Source organism: Solenopsis invicta, chromosome 2 (genome assembly GCF_016802725.1).
Source record: "Solenopsis invicta isolate M01_SB chromosome 2, UNIL_Sinv_3.0, whole genome shotgun sequence".
NCBI classification, from domain to species: domain Eukaryota; kingdom Metazoa; phylum Arthropoda; class Insecta; order Hymenoptera; family Formicidae; genus Solenopsis; species Solenopsis invicta.
The window spans coordinates 8,519,320-8,546,123 of NC_052665.1; the positions used below are offsets into that span (position 1 = coordinate 8,519,320).

Genomic DNA, 26,804 nt, shown 5'->3' on the forward strand with positions numbered 1-26,804 from the left:
TATAGCAGGTATAGGAATAGCTTTTCTTTACAGGTCAATTCTTTTAGGAGCAATATAAGACGGGTATAATAGGTATTTTTATCGCAGAGGTCTTTTAATTGCCGAGGAAAAGAAAGAGTCTGTTGCCGTTAGATATTATTAGCAAAACAGCGTGAATAACCATACTCCCTGAACTAATAATACAGTTTCTACGCAGTGCGTTATTATTTCGCAACAAATATCGAGAGAGTAGTATAAGTAGAAATTAATGAATTACACATAACACGGTTGCGTCAAATATTTTAACTCGGTTGCAAATGTGCTATTATTAATGCGAATCAAAAGTACTAATGCGGGTATACAGTGCGCGATAGCGTGGCGCATTGTAATGTGAGGGTTTCTAACAAAACAATATTGGGTTTTGTATTCGTATATACATATACATATACACACGTATACAGGTTTCCAGAAAGAGTAAAGTGAATTAAGCGGCACAGAGCTTCGCGGATAAACTCCCATGCATATATATCCGCGGCACAAATATGAAACGAATATAAACTAGCGTATACCGCACGTGCAAATATTCGCGTGATGCGCGCGAAAGAATAAACATTCGGCGCTCTCCCCCCTCTCCCCTCCCCTTCCCTCCTACCTGTGCGCAACAATTCGGCGCTCGAACAGTTCGTAATAGTGTAATTCATTAATTAAAGCGGATCGGGCATTTCCATTAAAAGTTGGATAGTGGCCGCGGATAACTGAAATATTCACAAAGGATGTCGGCGCGCAAAGGTAGAGCGATAAAGACGACCATAAACCGCCGCTTTGATGGCAATTGCGTTTTACAGTTTACGCTACGCACTCAGGTATCGCTCGTTATCATCGATACGTGCCGTCAATGGTTCACCGCCCAGTCTAGTAGTCCCGGAATACGTTTTATTCAACGGCGACAGCAAAGCACCGTTGATTGTAACCACTTATGGTACACGCGCGAACCATCAAGCGATAATCGAACTCAATCTCCGTATCGACGCGATATATATACATATATATCTTTGATCGGCCTTTGGTACGGCTAACAAGGTTAAGATCAATAGACTCGCGTCGATTTAATACGACCCGTCAAACCCCTGGCCCGAGCTGGTCCGAGCGCGCGACGTGTCGATATATCGCTTTATCGGATTAGATTTTGAAATTGAATTCCGCATGAGTTTAGGAATCTTGGATTCAAGATGCAATCTTTGCAAGTCAAATCGATTTTTCCAGCTCGTGCCTTTCGCGATACTCTTTTTTTCCTTTCCGTAAGAATACTGACGAGAACTGAAATTCTACGCTTTCCGTATCACTGAACTTTGTTCGGTTTCGCCGGCGAGTACTGAACGCGAACGTACGTCTCCGTGTGCACGTAAAAGATAAAATCACGTAAATATTGTGGGAATGGCATTGCAGAAACGTACATTACGTCATAAGCGAGCGTTCTTTAAATACTACGAACACTGCTACCGATGAGGCGTGTCGATTTCAGAGCGGCTTTACATCCAACCCCGTTTGAGAGAACATCGTATGTACGTTTCCCACGACCTTTCCTGCATAACAGTTCGACCGCGTAAAGCGCGGTAACATTGCAAAGCGCAGCTTTGAAGTCAATCGGCCCACGTCACGGAGTTCCGAACAAGTCTACGTCCGAGAAAGTAATGTTCGACGCGGTATCGTTCCAATGACGTCACAATGGATCAAGAACCGCATCGCGACAATATCTCGCTGGCAAGACGATGCCAATGACGCAAGCGTCTGTCCTAAGTCGGACACCTCGATGACGTTAGTCAGCTAGGGGTCTATAGCCGCTACATATGTAAGCCGCGAAGTCTGTAATCGCACGTACCTAATTATTCAAACGGTGAATATACACCACCATTAAGGTTGTTTTATCGATCGGGTGATGCACGAACGACGGGAGGGCTCGATAGCACATTGTTCGCCGTCGCTCCGGGCGTCGATTCAATCCTTCTTCTCGCGGTCCGCTGATTGCATTTTGCGCGTCACGAAATCGCAAATTTCATGCCTCCCTCCGCCGAGAGCATCGGCGAACCGGAAGGCATCCGTGATCAGTTGTCTACGACGAGAATTGGACTTACCTGTGGTTTCCCGACTTGCGTACCTTGCTATCCTTCCTCCATTATTTGAACGAAGACTCGAGTAAAGAAGTCTATAAGTAGCCCATCTTTTAAATAAAATAAAACTTTATGTGTATCAAATGTCTATCTTTGAAGTACTACTTACAATTTATAATGCTTCTTACGTAGACTTACGAGATCTAGGGCACATGGGATGTAAATTAAAAACATACAGATCAATCATTTATTAAAGCAAAACTTTATTATAGCAATAGTGAACAATGGATAACTATTAAAGATTTTTAACATGTTTTTTTTGATAAAAATAGCGATTGGATGTTTAGGTTTAGGTAATAGGTGAATATCTAAAAGGGTCTCTTATCGTACGAAATTCTTTGAACTAAAAATTACCTACGGTCGTGTCATTAACGATGATAATCGCACATACGTGTCGATAAGTCTGAATTTTTAGGCGGCGCGTACCGTGAATCGATCGATCGTGTATCGCATACAATTTTGTGCAACGCAGATTGAAATTACATCGACATATTCAACGCGATCCAAACAGCTGCGGAGATTTATGAGACAGCACTCCTCATGATGTAAACTATAAACTTGATATAAATTTGATTCCTTTTACCCCAGGTGAAATTTCGATATATTTCGCGCGAAGGTTTCGAAAACCTTCATCCCGATCGGAAAAGTACTGAGCTCGCGTTGTGGACAAGCGCAGGATGACGCGTGTGGCCGAATTGATTTAATCGATAAACATATCGCCCGGTGCGAACAAACAGAACGTTTGGCAGGGCGCTTGGAGGAAGATCGATATTCACGATTACGTTCCATAAACAAAACTGCCGATGCGCCGATGCGGCGATGCACGCCGTGGCAGTACGGTGGCGTTACCTCGAGCGGTGCGGATCCGTCCCTTACGCCGTACGGCTAAATTGAATTCCCCTAAGCGGTATATCGGCTCCTACGAGCTTCGGAACGACTCACGGCGCGCTACCGCCCGGCCCTAATTTCCACCCTTGATCGCTCTGCTGTCGACAGGAACGAGCAGAATGCAAAAAAGAAGCGAACCGAAAGAACGAAGAAAAATACGGCGATGATGAAGGATGAGTTTTCCACGATACGAATAGACTATTAATCTCGCGTGCGCGCGAGTTCGCTCCAATTTTCTGCTTTAAGGCAAGATATATCCGTAAAAAAAGGGGGAAAGAAAAACGGGAGAAAAACAGCGCGCCGGTGACACGGGAGCGGAAAGAAAGGCGGGCGAAATTAAGAGGAAATCGGTCAACGGATCATTCCCGCTCTTCCGCGTTCGTAATCTTCGGGATAAAAAAGTAAAGGATACACGCAGCGCCATGTGTAGCAAATCCTTTCCTGTCCCATCCCCATCCCCGTTTCCGTCCCCGTCCTCCACCCCGCTACACACAACCCGAGAAACGAGTTCGTCTACGCTTCCGATACTTGAAAACCTAAGACAGTCGTCGGCTAGTTCTAGTGATATATTTTAATAAATCGTTATCGCGGGTCTATCTTTCTTTCCCTTCCTCCTATCGTAGTAGTATGTCATCGTAACTAATTATTCAGTTAGGGCGTTCTCTTCCCCCTTTGCGTCGTTTTCCCTTACGCGAGTAACCACGAGCAGAGCACTCTGTGTCACCCAAAATCGTCTCGTATCGCATACATTAAACCGAGTCTATAGTCTATCTCTCGCCTCCTCGCGGTCGACGTTGCGGGATAATCGATTAGGATTTCGCAGGCAGTGTTTGAGGTCTCTTTTACAGTTTTCTTCTCGGTTGGGTGTGTTTCAAGCTCACGTACGACTCGACGAACAGCGGCGAAACTACGATACTTTGCCTCGCTGACCGGGCTAGGCTCTCTTTTACCTTCCTCTACTTTATGTATCGCCGATCGATCGTTCCGCTCGCGATATCCCGCCGCATCAATCGCATTCACGCAACATACAGTAATCTTATAAATAATATATCTAACAACTTTAGGTTCAACTTAGATTGCTTTCCGTGATCACGCCTACTCCAACCCGAAGCGCGCCCTCGTGCACTCGCATCGGGCACGCACTCGTTCGCATCTGGCGAGGTCCGGGATCATATCGTACAGGATCGATACACTCTCCCTCTCTTCGTCATCACGTAAACACGCGGTGGTTGACATGACGTGGTCCGTAAGGATTGCACGAGGACGCTCTTAGCCAAAGTTCGTGTACTTTACTATTCTATCGTAATATTACGCGTTTGCTTTTACTCTTTTTTATAACTTTCTTTAAATATACGATAGGTAGGTTACTATTCTTTACGTATCCGTGACATCACGCAATAGCACGCACTCACGCACACACGCATACACACGCACGCGTATATAGCATTCTTACGCGATCGCTTTTCTCTACTCCTCTCTATAATCCAGACGCGTCTGCGATCTAATACGGTCCGGGACGTCGATTGATGGCTGGAGGAATTTGACGATGATTTGTAGATACGAGTGGACCGAGCGGATCGACGAGGAGCACGACCCGAGCCCCATTCTCGTCGAAAACGCGAGGATTGTACGCGAGAAACTCCAAGAGTGACGAAACTTTCAAGGCACAGTGGGAATCCTCGTCGATCCGCGCGCCTTCGCGGTTGGCTCGATCGGTCCGAAGTCTCTCAATTTTATCCCTAACGTGTGTTCGGCCTTAATCCTATGTCATAATACTATTCAATACTTGTTGAAGCTCATAATAAGTACATACTCGAGGATTAGATTTTACCGATTATTGTATTACTCTCTTACGTCTCCCTAGGTTTCGCTTAGGTACAACTCCGCTATTCCCGATCTCTCGGTTCTATTTTTTCAGCGGTTACCCTCTTTCTCTCTCTTTCTTATCGCGTACCATCTCGTATAGGTTGAGCCTTATAGGTACAAAAGGTAAATCGTCAATCTCGCGACGATCTCTGTACAGAAGTTAATAACAGCCGCGCGCACCGAGGCTCGATCGGGCATCTCCGCGCTGCTGTATTATCGAGGATACCATGGATATTACGATACAAATGTCTATGTACAAACTTAAGAGTAAGAGCAAAACTATCACCCATGCGACCAACTACTCGAGGGAACTGAAATCCGTGTTTGAAAAGGCGTTATGATCTCCCCCTACTACTCTTTATACCCTACGTGTATGCGTGCTGATTATGGCTGGCTGGGGTACTACATCCCGATACGTCGATTGTTCGATAAACCGCGCTAAATGAGCACCGGGTAAACTATTTGTTGCCGCGTTGATTATAAAATGTATGTCGAGATCTCCGAGGAAAAGTCGGACGGACGCTAACGCGACGCTATAGTGCGAGTCTGCATCATATTTTCATGGACGATTGCTAAACGAGGACGTATGCATTTGTAAAATTAGCGATAAAGCATGGTAAAATTAAATTTGTCATTTTCGTGCGTGTCAAAAAATATCTATTTGCGCCAGAAAACATTCGCTCACTTCCAGAGATCCAGTTTTCAATCAATTTGACCGAACGCGGATAGTCAAAATATATGAACGATAGATTAAAATCATGCGGTTGCTTTTTAGCGGTAAGTCTTCTCTGTCATTTTTATAAAAATATAACGCTATTATCTATGTACAGATAATCACGAAGTCGGAAACGCCCGTTCCCATGTCCGAAAGAAGCTCTCGAACGGTATAAAAAATAGAGCGAAAAACTAACGGTAGTGAAAGAAAAAAGAGAAATAAGAGATAATAATCGACGTATTTGATATAAGATCCAAGTAAGCGGCATATGTGCCGAAACTCGAGTTGGTTTTCGGGCGAAGCAGATTTCACGGACACCGCGCTGTAGGCTTCTCTATGCCAAAGCATGTGTACATACGTGTACATCGAATGTGCGCGGATAAAAAACGCAATGCTGGCTTCGATATGCCCGCGCGCGCCTCGAGTCCGGAAGTCGTCGAAACGATCGTCCGCCTCGATGTGCCCCAGCACCGCGTTTAGTTGGCGGTCGTTACTTCGGTTTACTCACCGCTGCGGCGATGCCGCAGGATGCAACGAGAGATCTCTACGGCCGTGTTCATCGAAAACTTATAAGCAAACATGTATATCCCCTACGCTAATATTAAACTTATCTAAGCGGAAAATGTGCACACGTGACTCCCTAAGTCCGGTATTATGTACAGTGCACGGGCGCGTACATAACGATCACGGTTAGTCGCTCGTTAGACGCGCGTGTGTGTCCGTTGAGAAAAGAATCGGATAAAGAAAAAAAATCAAGGAGACGAGGTACGCACGCTTGAAGGAAATATATGCGTGGATCTGAGACCACGAGTCTTACTGGTTTCCTTCGGAGAAAACAGACTCTCGCGTAGCATCTTGATTTTTGAAGGGTGGGAAAGGGGAGATTTGGTTCTCGACGATGTCGTAAAGGTACTCGAGATGGTGATTCCTCGTGATGATTTTTTCGAGGGTTCCGCGCGACAAGATGCGACACTCGGATGCGACGACGCGGTTTTTTTATCGACACAATGCGAATGTGTCGCAAGTAAAAACGCGTCGTCATCGCTGCGCTGTACGTCTCAGGCCGGCGAAGAGTAATGGTGATGATCAGAACGGCACGAAGGTTCACGCAAACAAAAGATAACAGGCGGTAGCTCGCGCGATCGTCGAGATGCGATATACGAAGGGAAAAATGAAGGAAAACGCGGTGGGGTGCGGAGGAGGGTGGGTAGGTTGGTCTGAGGAGGGGTGTACAGGTAGAAAATAGGCGTGTGCGCGCCGCAAAAGTGGCGAACGTGATATGGAAAGCTAACCAGCGTCGCGCGAGTGCAGCAGAGGCGCAGCGGCCGCGGCCGGCGGCGACTCGCACGAAGGTCTCTAAAGCCGATAATAATCTCATATGTAACCTGCGTGACGTCGTAAACGCGCCGTTGGCCACGTTTCGTTTTTTCCTTCCTTCCTCCTCCTCCCCGACGCGACGTTTTACCTGTCTTTCCTCGACTTACGCCCCGTCGTTTCCTCTCAGCTTCGCGGGTGCGGATCGCTTGCCGTTTGTTCTTCAATCGATGCTCCCCTCATCGTCATTGTCGGGAAACTTCACCTCGACTTCGTCGATCGCTCTTATCGCAGATGCAAAAACAACTGCAGAAGAGAACGCGCCTTTCTCCCTTCGACTCACCGCTTAATAATTGACGTCCTATTGATAATCGATATCTCGGTCACGATGATATCGCGATCAACGTTGCGTCGTATTCCCTTCCGTAAATAAAGCTCCGATATCGTATGTACACATAAAATTCCATCCGTCTCGCAAATTAATTAAAAGTCCGAGGAAAGGGAACTGCGCGTTTCTTCGTACAGCTTTCGCAGCACCGATCGGTCCGAGGTGTGGGAGGAATCGGAACTTGATCCATGATTCTCCGGCACAAGAGGTTATCGTCCGTTCACCCCGAGGAACATCACTCCGCGCGGTTGCGCATCCGTATCGGAATTTATGACCGAGACTCGTTCCGGCGCGTCCCGTGCTCGTAGTTTCGCGGCATCCAGCGTCCGGTCTCACCTTCGCGACTCGCACGCGACACGTCTATTTACAGCGAAGCGAGTACGAAATATATAATGTGTATACGTAACGGAAAGTCGGGTGCGCGACGAGAACGGAACTGGAGTATTCTCGCGGGTCACCGACCGCCAATAAACTCGATGGTCACTCGCGATCGGTAGCGCCGACGAGAGGCTCTCTCGGGCACCGTGGCACGTGGATAGCGGTATGCACACGATCGATCACGCGTACGTTCTTCACACCTTTCGCTAGGTATTCAGTTCACCGGTTCGCGAATCGCGGATCGATCTCAGTCACTTAAGAGTCCTCGAGTGACCAATGGGCCGAGCGCGGTAGCGTGACCGGCCAACAAGAAGGCCAGGCCGATCCAACCGGTCGTTGTCCAGCCGCGATTCCTCGGCGGGACGCTTATGCGTATCATCGTGTCATCGTAATCTCGGCTCGACGAGGGACCCAACGATCGGCTCCATCAGACGAGGGGCGTGCCGTACACCTCGTTCGTGTGTAGATTCTGATTGCTGTCGTTCTGCCTCGAGGCACATTGCTGTAACAGAGAAAGCGCACGTGTTGGAGCCATGAAGGGACTTGTAGCTCGATTCCCCAATGTACCGCATTAAAACGTTGCCTCGCGTATACCGTGTGCCGTGTGTTCGAAACTAGATGTCGACAATTGCCAGACTGAGCAAAATCAATTCGCGAAACCGTAAGTAAATATTAATTAATATTATGATCATTTACAACCGCGATCATAACCGATCGCACGGCATATTCACATGAATTAGAAATAATAAGAAATTATTATTAACTCCTCTCTCTCTCTCTCTCTCTCTCTCTCTCTCTCTCTCTCTTTCTCTGTTGTAATACATATAATAAAATATTAATGATCGCCTTAATACAAGTGTAAATATTTATTTAAAGCGAACGTAAAATGAGCTAGCCGCATTAATAATTTGTCGTGTAAATTGTATTGATTTCGATACGCGTTAAGAGTTGTTGTCGTTGGGTAATACATAAAAGATGACGAACGATTTTGAACAATCACAAAGTAATTCTCATTTGCCGCTATCAAATGCAATTATATTTATCGATACACATTATCGATTTACGGCTATACGCCCCGTAGTTATATTTTCCCACAATAAACTCTACCTCGCACAATTTCGTGATAAATATTTAATTTCCGTCCATCCGTTCCGATGCATATAAAGATAACTAAATATACGTAGAATCCACTGAATTGTGCATCGCTCTGCGATGCAAATTTTGAGCGGCTCGATTACGGTTTTATGACGGACGATCGTGGAGAACGGTGATATAAATATCTGAGATGTGAGGCAACGTTATTTCGCTCGCATCGAAAAATGCTTTCGGTGTCTCGAAGAAATATTAGCCGGCGAGCTATAAAGGAGCAGGGCGAATTGACTTACCGCTTGCTTTCTCTCCCAGCTCTTCATCGCCGACTTGTACTTCTCGAACTCGTGACACCAGTCCGAATAAATCTTCTGATAGTCGTTGGACTTGGCGGGCGCCGAACATCTGTGCGCGTCCACGGTGATGTTGTACGAGCACAGGAGGGCACCGCCGAGCCAGCAGTCGTATCTACCGGCGTCCTGCTCGTTCACACCGACGATCACTAGACCTTTCTCCGAGGTCTCGATGAACTTGTCGCCGCCGGCACCGTACTTGTACGCGATCTGATACCTTCCCTTCTCCTTGCTGTAATGGTACCACCGCACCTCTTGGTTCGCCAGCACCTCCGGCATCTTCACGAAGCAACCCAGGTGCACCGACTGGCCCCACGTGACAACCAGTTTCCGTTTGCCGACGCTGCTGTCGCAAACGTCCGCCGTGGTGTTCGACACGTCTTGAAGAAGACTGCGAAAAAAAATAAATTAAAAGTCACGATTATACGTGCAATTAAAATTCTGTCGCAAACACGTAGTCCCCGAATATTCGCGTTAACTGTGAGTTTATTTCGAAATATTCCGAAATTGAATTTTGATTCGTCAGCCTCAATTTTCTTTTTTCCCTTTATTTTATTTTTTATTTTTGTAAAAGTATTTCGTTTCGCCGGACGGAAATGAATCTGTGGTAACTGAAATATACGATGCGTAAAATCGGCGTGAATATTTCTGCTCCAAAATCTGCGTGTGCCGTAATTCGTAATCAAGCGAGTAAATTATGACGAAAATCGAATACGTTTCACTCTTTGTTTTTTTTTTTTTTTGTAATACGTGTGCATCTTGCGTAAAATTAGAAACCATAAAATCGCCACGCGCGTGTATTCGCAATTTTGCAATCATATTTGCGGAGGGACGCGATGAGCACTCACCCTGGTTCGTAGGGTTTACACATGTTCGTATCCTTATCCCATCCGCAATACGGATCGTGGACACATCGCAGGCAGTTGTCGTATCGCCGAGTGCACATGACCAGATCGATCTGCTTTATCCGATGATCCGACGCCACGTAGAGAGCTTTATGCTCCTTCGAGATCTCCATCGCCTGTATCGGTTCGCCCGGCGTGACATCGAAAACATCCAGCAAAATCGATTGGGAATCGCCGTTACTGTCGATCCACTGTACAACCTTGTGAACGCGACCATCGCCTGTAACACGCAACGAGAGGCACGTGCTCACGCATTTTCATCGGGGAACAATAAGTTATCAGATCGCGTTTGTATTCGTCGTGACAGGTATTCAGAATAGTTTGCTTACTAGAGCCGGCGTAATAGACTGTATAATCCAAGTCGATTCCCACGAAGTCGATACGCAGCTTATCGACGACCAATCGCGTGAGCATGACGTCCCGCTTGTAGAAAACTGGCTTCTCGTTCTCGTGCGAAATCGCCGAATCCATCAGCGGGTGGGATCTTATGAAATTCAGGACGGTGTCCGGCAACGTTTCGGTATCGTTGACACATTGACCCGGACGCGGTTCCGGAACCTTATTGGACAAGACTGGTAGCCACGCGCTACTGCTAGTTGCCTGCTCTTTGAACTTTCCGCGGAAAGCCTCTTGGATGGCGTCAATGTGGAAGGAACATATCGCGGAGCCCATTAGCCCGTTCGTCGATGTAGTAAAGGTACCATAGAAATGCGTATCGTCACCCGGCACCTTGTAAATGCTCTCTGAGCAGTAATAAGGATACAATAATGTAATTACATGTTAGAATGTACTAGTCAAAGTGTAACATAATATTACAGTAGTGAAAATTGTTTTCCTCCGCCAAAGACGACAATTTTGCCAATAGATGTATTTAGAAATTAGATTAAATAGATTGATTTCACGTTTTGATTTCGAGAAAAATAATTTATAAATATCTTTCAAACTGCTGAATTTTAACTAGGTCAAAAAAAAGAAGCGACATAAATATATAATTTATGCTATAAAAAAAAAATGTCAGAGCGAAAAAATATATATATCGTGTTATACAACACGTCGATACTCACGTATCTCGTTGAAATAAAACGGGAACTCGCCGGGTATCGAACAATTCAATCTGGCCTTGAGGTATGTGGCCCAATTCTGCGCGAGTATATTTTTACCGCCGGTGTCCCTCTTGCACACTCTCGCCACGCGGGAATACACACTTTTACCACAGTTTATGTACTCGACCGCGGTCTCGCGGAAAAAGAAGAACACGTGGCTGCCGATGTCGTACGATCCCACGAAATTCGGTTCTGTAAACAGGTAAAGAGAGGCGCGACATTAGCTCAACATTAATTTAATATTTTCGAGCGCTTCGAAATCCGTTTCAATTCGCAATTCAACGTTTCCTCGTCGCGGCAATATTTCGCAGTCGCAAAACTGTTCAACTGGAATATTCTGGCAAGTCCTACGTACGTTACGGCGTAATCTAGCTGTTAGCGTCTACGCCTCGTTCTACGGCAAAATAACTGCATCTAGAGCAGATAGTTCACGTAGATACTCCGTAATAATCGCGCACAATAATAATCGCGAATCGAGCATTCGCCGCGGGTGGTGCGCGAGAAGATGTCCTTGCTCGTCTCTATGCGTAAAAACTTTCATCGCCGGGACTGTTCCGGCTCCGTTCAAATGCGGACAATAATATCCCCCGAATTCCGTTTAACCGCAGGCAGTTCGTAGCGCAGCGGTATTATTTTGCGCCCGTTTCGAGAGGAAGTGAGAGAAAAGGAGAGTAAAAAAAAAACAGAATTACATAGCGGAGCTAGATTAGAAACAATGCGCTTTGATTGCGTCCCTTGAAAGCATTTCGTGGTAATTGGAAAAGAAATTGAATTCAATGGAAAAAAATGATTTTGCAACTTCGTGTTGGTGGCAAAATTAATTTTTAATAAGTTTCTTAAAATCCGTCACGATAAACGCCCAGATAACCGAAATTAAATCGCAATTTATTCAAGTCCAGCTGCAAAAGCTGCACGTGAGAAACGCCATTGAGTCGGCTTTATCACTGCACCTCGCGTAGTTAAGTTATAAGAGTTCGGTATCATCTTCGAATGAGATAAGTTACGTGAAGAAAGAGTGCGAAACAACTTTCTAACAGTTTGCAAGTACAGACAGACGGCAAGCGGTTCTCAGTTGAGAAACCGTATATTGCTCGGTATCACTCAAACCGTCTCGGTTCGAGGAGATAACGTACTGTACGAGTGAACTTTGTCCTGTCAATTTTTTGACGAACGATGTTCACGTATTCGCGCTCTGGCTAAAAATCAGATTTAGATCCGACATGCGTCGACAGTGTAAGTCGCGTGAATATTCCCGTTATTTCTCTGCAACGCAACTCGGCGCGAGCGTTGCGGTTTAATCTTGGTGTAATTGCTTGTACCGAGGAAACTGATTTATCCCGCACAACGACGAAGTCGGAGTTTGGTGACGTGAGAAAATGGCGAAGAAAATCGAATTTTTCCGCGTTCGAATCGTGCCGCCGCCCACCGCCGGAGCCGGTCCCCTCTCTCTCTCTCTCTCTCTCTCTCTCTCTCTCTCTCTCTCTCTCTCTCTCTCTCTCCTCCGGTTTTACATTATGCGGCGGCGGCGGCGGCGGCGCTCGGCTGGAGGTCGCCGCAATCTCTCTCACGGTTCAGCGATTAAATCGATTGTCTGACGCTTCGACGGTGGAAGTTTGATATATTGAAGCGGTACAGGTCCATGTAGATAGACGGAGACGGGCCACGAGGCAGAAGGAGAGAAATAATTTATCGAAGAGGAGAGGTGGAAGCGTCTCGTAGCGAGATGACTTTTGATTGCGCATGCCAACGCTGTTGACAAGCAACGTGCGACGACGTGGGATTCGAACATTGAAAGTGCTCGCTATTGCCATTATGCTTCAAGAAGAGTCTCGTTACACCGCGACGAAAAGAGAGACGCTCCACGTTTTAAATGCAGCGGATGCTCGAAAGGAAGACGGTTGCGCGCTAATGTTCGAGCGTCATTCCGCACGCGCAAGGATCCGTGAAAGTAGACGTTCGTCAGCTAGTTATTCAGAGCTTGTTAAGTCCACTGCGTTCTCCTCTCTATTTTTCTTCGTCCCCATTTCTGTCCGCGATTTACTCTCCTGCAAAGCCGGTTTTCCTTATCATGACCTCGCACCACGAACCGCATCAGTCTTCATTGCGTCTTGCCGTGCCGTCGAGTAGACCGAGGAGAAGCGAGAAAGAGAGGCTGTTAGCGAGGAAGGGAGGACAAGGAGGAGGAGGAGGAGGAGAAAGGGTCGGAGAGTCGCGAAGATTATACGAGGAGCGCGCGTGGAGCCCATCCGTCTCTTCCGGTACTCTCGCCTGCTTTTAATCAACGCCTCTGTTAATAGACAAACTCGATGCGGAGAATGCTCCTTGATGGTGACGCTCGGTAGTCTTGCTTGTAGGATCTGAACGGAGGTGGCACCCGGCAGCTTTGGAGTAGGCGGAGACGAGAGAGAGAGAGAGAGAGAGAGAGAGAGAGAAGAGAGACGAGAGAGAGAGAGAGAGAGAGAGAGAGAGAGAGAGAGAGAGCGGGGAGGGAAAGAGAGTAGTGAAAGGGCTGCTGGCTCGAAATTAAACGACGAAACAAATGGCTAATCATGCGTCCCGCGGGAGGGCGCGAAGGATACAAAGTGGGACAAAGTCATCCGCCTGTCCCCTCCGGCTTCTGCTGCTTGGATATTGTGACCTTGCTACCCGACGAACGACGATGGCTGAAAGGCGCAGGTTCGAGTGGCGGCACGCTTCGACAGAGTGAGGAAAAACGGAAGCAGCCCCCTCCAGAAATACAAAGCAGCCATTTAACTGTCCATTTAACTGTCTTGCACCATTATTCCGGGCCGGTATGTTGCGCATGAACGCTCGCTGGGAAAGGATCGCGGTATAACAAGGACGAAATCAAAATTAATATCGTAACAAATCAAAAAAGTAATAATGAATGAAAAAATTTTAATATTCTCTATACAGATTGAATCTTTCTCTCTCGCTTGATGAACGAACGAACGAATAAATATTCAACAGAAAATGTAAACTATTTGTGGAACAAGACTTTCTCGGCAATCATTTTAAAAGAGTAGACAGTCAAAGGATAGAACAGGATTTTGATATTAAACGCTCGTATAACTAAATTTTCGACGTATTCCTCGTGTCCCGTCACGACCGAGAAACCTAACGAATCGGATTCTATTTACACTTGATCATCGCAAATCAGCGCGCGCTCCACGCTCCTACCTCCCGCGAGTTACGCTATTAAATTCCATGTCGGATTGTGTGTCTATATTCGACGCACGTCCTAATCTACATTTTCCAATTTCCTTGCCGGGCCGCTCTTGCCGCGCCTCTCACGTTCGCGCTCCGATAACGAAAAATCGAGAGGATCGCAATAATCCCGGCCGACGAATCAGAGAGCCGGTAAAACTGATTAAAGCTCAGGCCTCCGAACTACGCGGGACTGAGGCGCGAGGAAGGGAGAGGGATTTCCGGCGGACGGGCGGGAAAACTTTAACTTCTTCAGTCGGCTTGCTTTCTCTCCTTTTTCGAGAAAAAGGAGAGGGTACTTTCGTCGAGAACGCAGCGTTCAGGACGAGGAAGATCGCGTCGGGGTGTTATTTTATTACCTCGTTTGCAGAGAAAGAGAATGAGAGGGACAGAGAGAAAGAGAGAAAGAAGAGTGGGGGGGAGAGAGAACCGGCACCCTCTTTAACCGGTCCGATAGCGAACCTAGCGCCCTCCAAACTCCTATAATTCCACTCGTAACCCGCCCCCGTCGCCTCCGTTCTCTTGCTTTTCCACGCGAGTCCTCCTCGTAGTCAGCGAGGAAGGCAATGGTACCCTTGGAAAATAGGCGGGGCAGTTTATTCGCATCCATTTGAACCCGAAGCGTGTTCCCGGCTTGACGCTGGGGTCCTACTTCAAAGCACTCCCTGTCTATTCTATTTCCTAAGCAGCACCCTTCCCTGCACGGTTTCTTCAGGAAGACCTGCTTCGCTTTTTAGTCGATCGAGGACGACCCCCTCTTCTCGTTAATACTATGCGCTCTAAGCCTAATGGAAATTTCATTGTTGCCTTGACACGCCGTAATTATCAGGCTTCGAGTAAAGGTTCCTGTACAAAGTGCGGAGATCTAAGTATGTCTAGTAATGGTAGATGTTGCGATCGATATCCGCAGGGGAAACATAATTATAGAAAGTACGCGTTTGAAAGACCATTAATATTAAGACACGTGAAAACATTATAAAGTCATTAAATGCTACCCTCGATTCGCGATGAAAGAATATATAGATATTCTATTGAGTTTAATTAAGCTTTTGATTAGGCTAATGATACAGTTTGTGAAAAGAGTACTCACTGTCGAGCCACTTGGAGTCGTACTTGAGTGTCCTCTTGAAGCTGAACGCCTTGCGACCGGTAGTCAGATTGTAGAGATCCGTGCGAAAGATTACAGTATCGGCTTTGGTGAACTCGGCGTTCGTACCGGAATAAAGAGCTGGCAGGTCTCCGGGATTACCCTTCTCGACCCAGACCGCCGTCGAATTGTCCGCAGGGTCATAAGGACACTTTGCGATGCCCATTCCAACTCCCGGGACAAACTCGTGGCGCGGTAAGTGAGTCAGATTGCTCTGGAAAAAAAAACATTATTTGGGGGGACGAAGTCAGATAGGCGCAGACAATAAGACGTTATAAAAATAATTCGAGTAAAAGGCAAAAATTTTATCTTTACAGAAGATATAAAGTTATAAAATTATAAATTATATTTATAAAGCATAATTAATTCGTTAAAAATGTAAATTTCAAGCCAATTGATAAATTCGTAGATGAAAAAAAAAACAACGATAATCTTAGAGCACATTGTACAATAAATGAATTTATATAGATTTTGATATGTATATGTACAAGATTCAGTATAGAATCATTGAGTGTTGATGTAATTTAACTTTATTTAGTAAGTATAATTTCCAGCAGTAGCTTAGGTAAGCGGCTGAATGTTATTATTATGCGAGATGTTACGGCACACCCGGGACTCGTAATGTTTAGCAAAGCGGAACTGCTGTATCTTTTGTCGTGTTGTTACACGGGTACTTAAGCGCAAGATTCATTCATCTGCCCGGCCGCTTTGATGCACTTTGTGAAACTTAACAAATCACATCGTGCGGATTTCTTCTATTGCGATAATGCATGTAAATTTCCATTAATAATAGCATTATTCATTATATGGCTTTAAATATTTCGACGGGAATTAAATTGGAACGTACCGAAGAATGCGTGAGTGGCGGTGAAATTTATTCGTAACGCGAAAATTAATTAACGATATTATTTTCAGATGCCTCCTCGCGTTCTGTTATTAATTAATTAAATTAAGCGTAAAGCAGCACAAATCGGTGTGGGTTGCACATATCACGCTGAATCCGTAATACATTTCAAGGGGAGTCGCGGATGTATTTAACATCGTTTCGCATTTTCAATTTTCAATAAACAAATGACAGCGAACGTTTAAACGTACGTATACATTTTTTTCCAGCTCTTTGCCAGGCAAATCGTCGTTTTTAACAATTTCACAATCCAATCACAAACTGTCACGTATTACAGAATCAAATTTAACGAATTTATTTAGTATACATTGCAATTTGTAAGGTATAAAAGCGAAAGAGAATCGAATGATATGAGAAAGCAATGCAATATTTGTTTCAATATTCTACTATTGAGAAAATAAAAATAATTGCTCACGTTGTAAATGAGAAGTTCATTATTTAACATTTAGATGATCGATGATATTTAACACTTGATGCACACCTTAAGACATTTGAGTCTTGCGCATTTCTTTTCTTTGAAATATCTTATAACATTTATATACAATTTTTTTTAATTAACAAATACTTTCCAGGAATCTACATGTATAAGAATCACTTAATAATTTTTATACACTTTTGATACAAATTAGCAACGAACGATCCATGGCTACCATAAAAAACCAGAAAACGCGATGTGTATTAAATATTTCTGTCTAATGGAAATACAAATAGATGATTATGCAATATGCACTAAATTCTCTATTTACGTATACATGTGTTTTATATATTTTTAAGATCAAAAGTAGTATGAAAACTTACGTAAATCACCCAATCCTTGGGCGAGTGCGCGTTCGTACCGCACATGTAAAGCCGATTGCCGTCTCCCATCGGCTGTATCACTCTTATATGGTTTCGGCAGTCGAAATGCTGGAAAGAGAAAGGTCGGAGGGAAAATTAAATTCGGTGATGCGACACGCATCGGCGATGAGAAAATCGTTGCATACTTATGACATTATTGCATAGTATGTGCGTGAGTTCAATACGTCGCCCGCCGCGTTTCCTTCGGATTCTCTTTGGGAAACGAAAGATCGCGTCGCGTGCGCGGCGGAATCGTCGCGGTCGATCACGTCGTGCGCGTATTTCGCGGCGAATCGGTGCACGGGAAATGAATTGGCTTTGTCGTCACGTAGGGAATATTTGCGTGGACCTTACACCTCGACGACGACGCGTACACGGTGCATACGAATGAAGCTGTGATAAGCGCGCGTGTCTACGAGGCAGAGCGCGCGCGAGCGTGCCCGTTTTATCGCTGTGACCGTGGTACCGTGATTTCGAGGTATGAATAAAAATGGACGCGCGTTAAAAAATCAGAGTTCCGGTTAACTTTGATTTTCGGCCGGGATGCGATGACGGTGATTTGGGAAAACTCGTCACGTGTAAGACTTCACTCGACGCTACGATATTTATGCCGAGGTTCATTAAAATTTATCTGATTAAAGTGGCGGAAATAAACATAGAAATTATCTAACGGAGCTTTAAATACACTTGTACATTAATTCAGAAAATTAAGATACGGGGCGGTAGAAACAGATTATTATGATGCTACGCGATGCCACTGGTGAGATCTCTTTGCAGATACAAATGAGATACATTCTTTCACGGGTCTGAGTGACACCGCAGTGTCTATTAAAAAGCAAGCTCGCGTCTTTCGTTTCGCCGTTGCGCGCCTTCAAAGAAATCGGTCCTTTTATTTTACAGCACGTTAGCCATTCGTGACTTTTTTCTCTCCTCGACGTCTTTTCCTGCAATCACAATTCTTTGGCGTTCCTGTTTTAGGACGCACTCGGGCTAGTTTACCGGTACCGGAATTATAATTTTTCTCAAAGACCGGCGCGCAATGCGAATGAGAGATGCGCAAAATCAAACTGTGAGAGAGGAAACTTACCTCCGATTTGCCTTTCGACACGCAATTTGCCACGTTGCTGGGTTCCAAATTCAGAGCATCTCTCTGCAACAAAGAAAACACATAAATTATGTCACACGTATTGTACATTAAAATAAAATTATTGGAACACTTGGGCGATCATATATCAGTCGCACATGAATAGGTTTAATTTTTGTTGCGATATATCTTCGAAAGCCCGACAAAAAGTTCGAATATTTCACATTGAAAAACAAGAATTCTATTTCGAAAGCGATCCCACAATTATTTATCTTTCGAGAAAAGTCCGCAGAATCGCTCCTCTTTGTGAGTGTCCTTTTTTTATAGACGGTCCCTCGACACGCTCGACCTTACGAGTAGTGTTAGAAATGCATACTTGACATTTTGCAAGTCTTGGGTTTCACGGCAGTTGCAGCAGCCCCTCGTAACGCGGTTGGAAAGACGCTAGGAACGCGCTAGAATAAGGTCAATATTCGTAGTTTGAAGAGATTTTCATGCGAGAAGAGATAAACGAAACTTCATCTCCCCTCTTTTTCCTCGCTCTGAAATGCGTCCCTGGTTGTTTCCGAATACGAACGTTCTCTCATAATAGCGAGGTATTCCGTGGAATGTGACGCGATGTCCTTGCGTGAAAACATTTAGGAAAAAGGAGTTCCACAAATGTACGCTTGTTGTAATGGTCATGCTGCTCAACGATCCCTCTCCCAACATTGCGGTGCATCCGTTTATATGTCGGCAGAATATGATAGCGGCGCAGGAAGTGGTTCGTTTGCAAGGTCAATCGTCCGAAACGCGTCGGACCTAACGATCGATCTCCTACGGATGTCGCGTGCCGCTCCGTTTGGGAGTGTCACGGCCAGAAACGGCGTCGACGCTCGACATTGTCCCGGCCGAAACGTAAGGGTGAGTCGAAACAGCGTTCCCCGACGTTGATCTATGACCAATAAATTACCGAAAGAATCGCTCCGCGTCACGACGAGCGCTCGTGACGAGTGGTCGCAGACGAGAGTAGACGACGTAGGACGTTAAATCATAGCAATTTCCGCGAAATATCAAGATCCATGATTCATCCCCGCGCTCGAGAGGTATTCCGAGTGGTAACAAATCAACGAGGTATCATTCGTTTGCAATTTTGCACTCCAAAGTGAATGAACTCGGCGATAATCCGCGTCAGCCGTAACGCACCGAAATCTCCGCATTGCGGAGCAGATAAATATACAATATTGTTTCTACATACTATTCGCAGAACTCCGAAAGTCACATCCTATGCACAATTTGTCGAATAGGATGTACGTTGGCGAGAATCCAGGCGGCGCAGTTGAAGTGGATACGAACATGATTTACCATGGCGTACGGTATACACACGGTCGCAATATTCAGAACGGACTTGGAATGCCCCATTATAAGCGTAATCCACTTACAAACAACGTCGCGTCTAGCTCCGTGCAAGTAAGCGCGCTCATGACTGCGGTAACTTCGACTCGGAGTTTCCGATGAGCGTATACGCTACACAGAATAATAGCACAGTGATAACAGACTACTCGCGTCCGTCTTATTCCGTCTGTGAGTCGTGCCCGTATTATTCTCTTTGATTTGGCGAGCCTCCATCGATCTGTCGTATATTCGATCCGGCTATCGTCTCTCTCTCCTCTACGCGCTACTAGTCGTCGAGAAGATCCGGGATTGGCTCGAATACGAGTTCCATCTTGGAGAACCGTTAAAATCATTTACGACCCGAGCCTTCCTCCGCGTGCGCGTTGATAACGACGTATTACTCGTTAAGCACCGCAGTGCATTAAGGCGCCGATGTACACAGCCGGCAGCTTGGCGGTAATTAAAAGCGGAGCAATTCCCGGTATCCGCGCTTACCCGTAATCCCCTCCCGCGGATCTTCTCGTTATACTAATCATTACAATCCGTAAGATTGGCACGAAGATGGGAGCGTGAAAACGGCGAGAAATATAGCGAAAGACGGTCGGTGGTTGGAAAATCTTGCGGCCGAGACGAAGAGATAAAAGAGAGAGAGAGAGAAAACTTTCGAATCTCGCGTTTCTCTGCAAAATACATTAACATTACAACGTGTAATGCCACATTTAAAGCCAGTCGCAAGACGTTAAAGAATTTCGAGCACGTGGATTACGTGTATGCGCTTTTAATTAAGTATAGAGTAACCGGCGTTGTTACACGCTCGTTCAGTCAGGTAAGTGTTGTCAGTAGTAAATTTTACGCGGTGCATCTCGTTAAAATCGTAAAACACGATTGCCAGCGCGTTAATCCTTATCCAATTCGAGAGAAATTGGAGAATCGTTGGGATAAAAACACGTACGTACGCTCATTCGTAATATAAATTCAGGTGCTGAAAATCTACAAGGGTAGATCCTCACATAGGTGCAGCTGTCGGCAATAATATTGTCGCCAAGCCGCGATGCATCATTTTATCGCGCCGCCTACGACGCCATTAACTTTATAGCACCGGAGCGTGCCTGCCGGCATGCAAACGCCTCGACTTCCATTACCGGCGTGATACGCCGACTATTAAACAGAAATATCTCCCATCACCTCTCGCCTGCCGCTGTGTATGTGTGTGCCCTACTCTAAACTCCGGGAATCTGACTGTCGCGGATTTTCCCCCTATCATTTCCGCAACAGGCTCTGAATGTCACATTAACCCTTTTTCATTAACGCGTCCACGCGTTTATACGAGTTATATCGCTTTAGAATATGTGTTCACAGCGTACGCTTGCAGAATTTTCCTATTTCGATATATTTTCGACCGGAAAATTCTGCAAGCATACGCTGTGCGAAATAAACCGACCAAATAACATTGAAATCTCGAGAACATTGAAATTGTTTCAAGAAAAAGACATTTGACTGTACCACGTTTACGTCCCATTTCGGCCGCGCTAGATTCTTCATACTCATGCGCGGAAGCCTCTCTCATTCGCTTCCTCCGTTGGAAGGCTTACGGGTCGTTGGGAGTGCACGGCTTCAGACTTTCAGTATTCGGGCTGAATTGATTAAGTTCTTGGCAAGGTGACGATGTATGTACGACAGAGAAGCGCCCAAAGGTTGTCACCGCTCGTGTACTCGTTCGTCCCCGTCTTTTCCTTTCTTCATTACGCTTCGAGCTTAATCAACGTCGCAATTCGGGCGCGTTGAAAAGTTCTGTGTGTGCACGCGCGCGTAATATGCATCTCATATAATGCATCTCTGCAATATGGTCAGAAACGGCTTGCAGATGATTAGCTTTCTCGAAACAAAGACGGTACTATACCATCCGCGCGCCTGAACCTTTGTCGACGCTGCCGTTGATTTTCGCTTTTCCAACTTGCTGCTTCCAGTAGTAACGACGCAGAGCAATTACAAATAGCACACGTAGCACTGAAGACACAAACGGATTGTAATTATCTCCAAGCGCGACTCATTCCGAGATATCACGTGAATCACTAAACTAATCTGCTAATTTTAATATCAATTTAACTTTAATAGAAACGTTTCTCGCTATAATCTATAAGAATAAGTGATATTAAAGATCGCTATCTTTTTATTTTAATAAAAAAAAGTATGCGTGTATATTTTATGCATACTTCCTTTCCGGCGGCAAATAGAAAAACATTTACGCGGATCAAAGTTCTTACCAATGTTAAAGAAGAAGAGAGAGAGAGAGAGAGAAAGTAGAAGATCGGCATATGCAAGGAGGGGGATGAGGAATCGTATAATTTACCGTGCTAAAATATTGAAGATAGAAGACTACTGTGGGATCCCCCGGGTATCGACACCCCCTAACCTCGGAAACTCGAGGAACGTAACGGTACCTGCGAGGCTCCCTTAAAAATTCACGAGTCGAGGCCACCGCGGCGCTTTTTATCTCATCAAATAGTAATGCTGGGCATTGGACCGTTAGGAGACGGGATCCCCACAGGCTCTCTTGATCACGCGCCACCTACACTATCACGGTGCGCCGAGGGGAAAAAAATTTAATACGTATTATTTTTGCGCCAAACAATTTACAAAAATGTGTGTGTACTCTTTTTTTTTTTGAAACTGTTCTTGCCTCGTCGGATCTTTTTATTCAACTGACACGCTTTAAGAGCGGCCACGAAAAAGCGCTCGATGGTACGATCGAAACGTGAGTGGTGTACGAAGAGTGAATAAGCACTCGTCATAAATCCATAAAGAAATGACGTACAATCGACCGGCATCATATTGTCCCTTTAGCGCCGGATGATGTCTCCATCTTCGATTCGCAGTCATGTCAGGTGGTAACCTTCGTTACGCATAAAATTTTCGTGAACTGACCTGACATTTCAGCAGGACGAAAAGTGCCTTTCGTTGTCGATCGGCGCCGTAAGTCACTTTTTCCTAATGGAAGCCGTCACTCCGCACCTTTTCGCCCTGCCGCGGCCTCGCACGGTTGGAGACGTGCGGAAGGGAAAGAGGCGGGGGAAAGGAGTGAGAGGGCCTGGGATTCAATCTGCATTCAATATTGATTCCAATCCGATATCGTGGATTTCCATTTTTGTGATTTACTTCTTACGCCGGCAGTACTGGCACTATCTGTACTGCGAAAGAGGGTGTTTTTCGAGGGTCAACCCCAATGCATACCGATGTCGCGTCGTCATCGATCAAATATCGAACGATAAATAATCTGCTTTCGCGATGATACACTTCGCTCTCGAGTCTCTCGCAATGCGCGCCGACAACATGCTCCCCGCTGAGCGATCAGAGCTTCTGCGAGGCAACAGAAAGCTTTTCGGTTATTCGTATCAATTACGGTAAGTCAATGAACCAGAAGGAATTCCTTAACGACTAAAGTTCCAGCACGTCGGCAAGTTCGCGAAGGACGTAGCTGCTTCCATCCGGAGATAAGAAATTATCGATCTGATTTCTAGCGTGGCGCAGACGCGCGTAATATGCTCTGTTAAACCGCTCGGAATCGCTCCGTAACGTTGATGGTCTGCTTTTACATTTTGTCATTTTAGTACCTATTTATACCGCTATGGACAATCCATGGAAGTTTATTTTGGTCCGCGATTTTATACCCGCGTGAATAACGTCCTCATTAGCTTAAAAGAACATTCATCGTAAGAGTCGAGAGTCCAAACGTAAAAACTCCTTTGAACAATTTAGAATCGTTCGCGCGGTTCTCGTCGTTGTGTGCATTCAAGCACCGCGGTATTCGTTCCGTCCTTTTTTTCTACGAGCGTTTTAATGGTAGTCTGGGACGAAGCATTTTACACAACGACGACGACGACGACGACGACGGAGGCGACGAGGGCGACGACGACGGCAACGACTATGACAGCAACAAGGACGACGGTGGAGGGTCTGTATGGCTATTTAAACACTTTCATAAATTCGCAAAAGAAAGCACTCTAGTCTCGCTCGTGCAATGCCTTTCCTCTCGCACGACTGTTCTCCTGTTCTACCTCTTTTTACTGCTAACCATGTGCGCGTATCATACCTTTTCTTGCGCGACTCGTGATTCGCACGGCAAAAACGAACGACGTGAATGAGCGCAAGGAATGCCGAGAGAAATGGAACAATTAATAACGATTAAGAGCGATGAGTTTCCGAGTTTCAATTGTAAATACGATATTGCATATTGAGGAAAAAAAATTGTTAGCTTGATTAAATTTTTTCAGTTTAAATATTTATGTATTTAAGTTAAATGTATACTTAAACTTAACTAAAGTTCAAGTGTTTTATGTACTTTGATTAAAGACATAAATACTTGGGCTGAAAAAATTTTATCATTAAGTTGAAAAATTTAGTCGAGTTAACGTTTTTTTTTTTTCAGTGTAAGAAAGACAAGTTATCATGTAACGATGGAATAACTTTTTTGTCATCTATTTAATCTACCGATGCAATAATTTTCAAAATAAGTATTGTACACTGTGTACTGTTTGCTCCGAACACAAATTCGATAATCGGAGGAGAATGGACAAATTTTAAATAGCTGAGGAAATGGTAACGTAACACGAATTAAACTTTGTGGCATAGCGGTAGCTGCGAAGGTGGCGACGAAGATCGAAGAGGAAGTGCTGTTGACAGTCACTTCGTCGGGTAATAGGGCAGTTTCGTAGTCTGCAATTACCAACGTCGTTGAGGAACACCATCTGGGACGAGTCTGGTAGTGAGCCCCGTCGAGAATCTTCTGTTTACAATTTCGGTGTTTGCTCGACGACTGAAGAAGGTTTTCCACCTCAGACATGGACTAAGAACTAGAGACCGCCGACACGTTTCACTACCGGAGCGCAAGTTTCTCTCGCGTTTCTCGTTCTTTCATTTGTCTCGCCTCGCGTCTTCGTCTTCGCGCCAAGTTCTCGTTCGCCCGATTACCGCGAGATAGACGGAGAAGAGACGTATTGAAATGTGGAAAGGATTCGATCGAACATCTTCGTGATTCTCGTCGTTCCTCGCCGTACTCCGAAAATCCGCCAAAAATTACAAGCGAGGGAAAGACTATGCAGGCTAGTGTAACGAGCAGGAAAAAACGAATTACCGGCGCAAGTTTTTCGTAACTCATACCTGATGAAAGAGTATTACGAAGCGAAAGGAGTCCCGCCGCTGGCCCGAGGGCAAATTCATTTCTGGTACGCGCAAAGTTGGTGCCGCGACAGCAAAAGAAGGGGGATAGGAAAAATCAAGAAAATGGGAAGTGTATACGACGACGAGTTGGAAAATCGAGAAACAAGAGGTCCGAGCGGAAGTTCGAAAATTTTTCATTTCGCGCTCCCCGTTTGCGTTGTCCTTTGCTTCTACGGGAGTATACTTCCGCTTGATTACAGGAGAAACTGATTTATAAAGGCGCATCTGTGAGACACCGAAGAAACTGCGACCATTCGCTAACCTGCTTGCAACGAGCTTGCGAGGGAGCGAGTAATATACGATGGAGGGACACGTTGCCTTGCAAGAAAGCCCTGTAATTAATTTCTCGTCGAAGCGAAGCGAGAGCTTGGAAGACGATACTCGCGCTTAACACCACTTTCAATATAGCCTGTAAATATATCGGCGCATAATGTAATTTACCGGCTTGTCGATAATGTTACGATGTGTATATACTATTTATGTACTTCACAAGAACCGCTCGTACGCGATAATCAGCTTTGGATGGTCCTAAAAGGGGAACGTACTTCTCGCGCGCTTAGAATATCAAAGAATAGCAGGCGAGTAATAAAAATACTGCGCAGAAAAAAAACTTTATATTAAAAGTTGAGCTTCTAATATACTTGACAGTGTTACAAATAAGATTTTCTGTTATCTCGTTTATATATACCTCCGGTTCATATTATCGCAAGTTTTACTTCACTATAAGTATCTCGCATCCTTCTAATTTTATTCATCATTAATTCACGAAGAACGATGTGCCGCTTTTATCTTTTAAAAATATGAAAAAATTTAGCGCATTATCGGCAATGTCATGCGAATCTTGCATTATGACCTTCCATTTGTTTTTTACGTCACAAGTAACTCACGTCCTAATTTTATTTATCGCGAAGAACGATGTGCCGCTTTTATCTTTAAAAATATTTAAAAATTTAATGCATTATCGGCAATGCCATGCGACTCTTGCATTGTTACCTTCCATTTGTTGGGCGAGACGAGGGTAGTTTGTCAAACTGAAATTTCGCTACGATCTTATACTGAATTCATCGTCGCAATAAACTCCGCGTCGCAGGGGGGCAAATGCCCATCCGTCCCTAGTTGAGAGGGCTGGTGAGAGAGAAGGCGGACGCGACGAGTTAGGGATAGACATTCTCGGGGAAGAGAAAGGCATGGAAGTTACGTATACACGTAGTGGCCCAGTGCTAAATGTATATTTAATACTATCATTTTAGGAAGCAACGCAGACGCGGCCGTTTATATTTCAGATGTCGGCGAAATTGTTTGCCAGCGCGCGAGCACGTGCCGGTTTGTATCGGCCACGTGCACCTGCGTGTACGTGTGCCTCGGAATGTCAAGTGTCTCTTCACCTTTCGCGCATTTGGATTCTTTCAATCGAGGCACCATATCACCAGAGAGAAAGAGAGAGAGAGAGAGAGAGAGAGAGAGACTGCCGCTATTCGCGATTTTACAGCCGTGTAAATCCCACGGAAGGTTCCTTAATACTTCAGTGCCATCGAATAAACTCGCGCCCGGTTGGTCCATCGGTCTTAGGCCAATCTCTCGCCCCAGGCGATTTTCGTGCAACAGCTCTATAGATATCGAATAGGTATCGTTGCGGGTATATAGGCGATCGTTGTCGGCGAGACGTTGGATCCTAACTCGTGCCCGATTGGACGTTGCTTTATTGGACGTAGCGGTGGTTTATAGATTCCGATTTTCTCGGCGAGCTCCGCGTTTGACTTTTACTCCATTTACCATCCTTCTCGCGCGCCCTCCATCCGCGGATGCTTCCCGCTCCTTTTTCCTCCAATCGCTTTCCGCTTCTCCCATCGAACTGCCGCATGCTTTATTCACGGCATGGGCGAGCTCG

The 26,804-nt window shown here is 45.3% G+C and overlaps 1 protein-coding gene across 3 annotated transcripts in view; it reads right to left on the minus strand.

The window, feature by feature from the left end:
- Positions 1-2,330: 2,330 nt before the first annotated feature.
- LOC105200743 (semaphorin-2A) overlaps positions 2,331-26,804 on the minus strand; it is a 340,397-nt gene continuing 315,923 nt past the window's right edge. For all 3 annotated transcript variants that reach the window (XM_026130207.2, XM_039446261.1, XM_011168435.3), the window contains 8 exons: positions 18,329-18,391; positions 17,203-17,310; positions 15,444-15,714; positions 11,108-11,338; positions 10,373-10,786; positions 9,987-10,263; positions 9,082-9,529; positions 2,331-8,198 (listed from right to left, as the gene is read on the minus strand). In XM_026130207.2, coding sequence (XP_025985992.1) covers positions 8,124-8,198; positions 9,082-9,529; positions 9,987-10,263; positions 10,373-10,786; positions 11,108-11,338; positions 15,444-15,714; positions 17,203-17,310; positions 18,329-18,391 — 1,887 coding nt within the window. In that variant the 3' untranslated portion in view covers positions 2,331-8,123. The remainder of the gene's footprint in view (positions 8,199-9,081; positions 9,530-9,986; positions 10,264-10,372; positions 10,787-11,107; positions 11,339-15,443; positions 15,715-17,202; positions 17,311-18,328; positions 18,392-26,804) is intronic.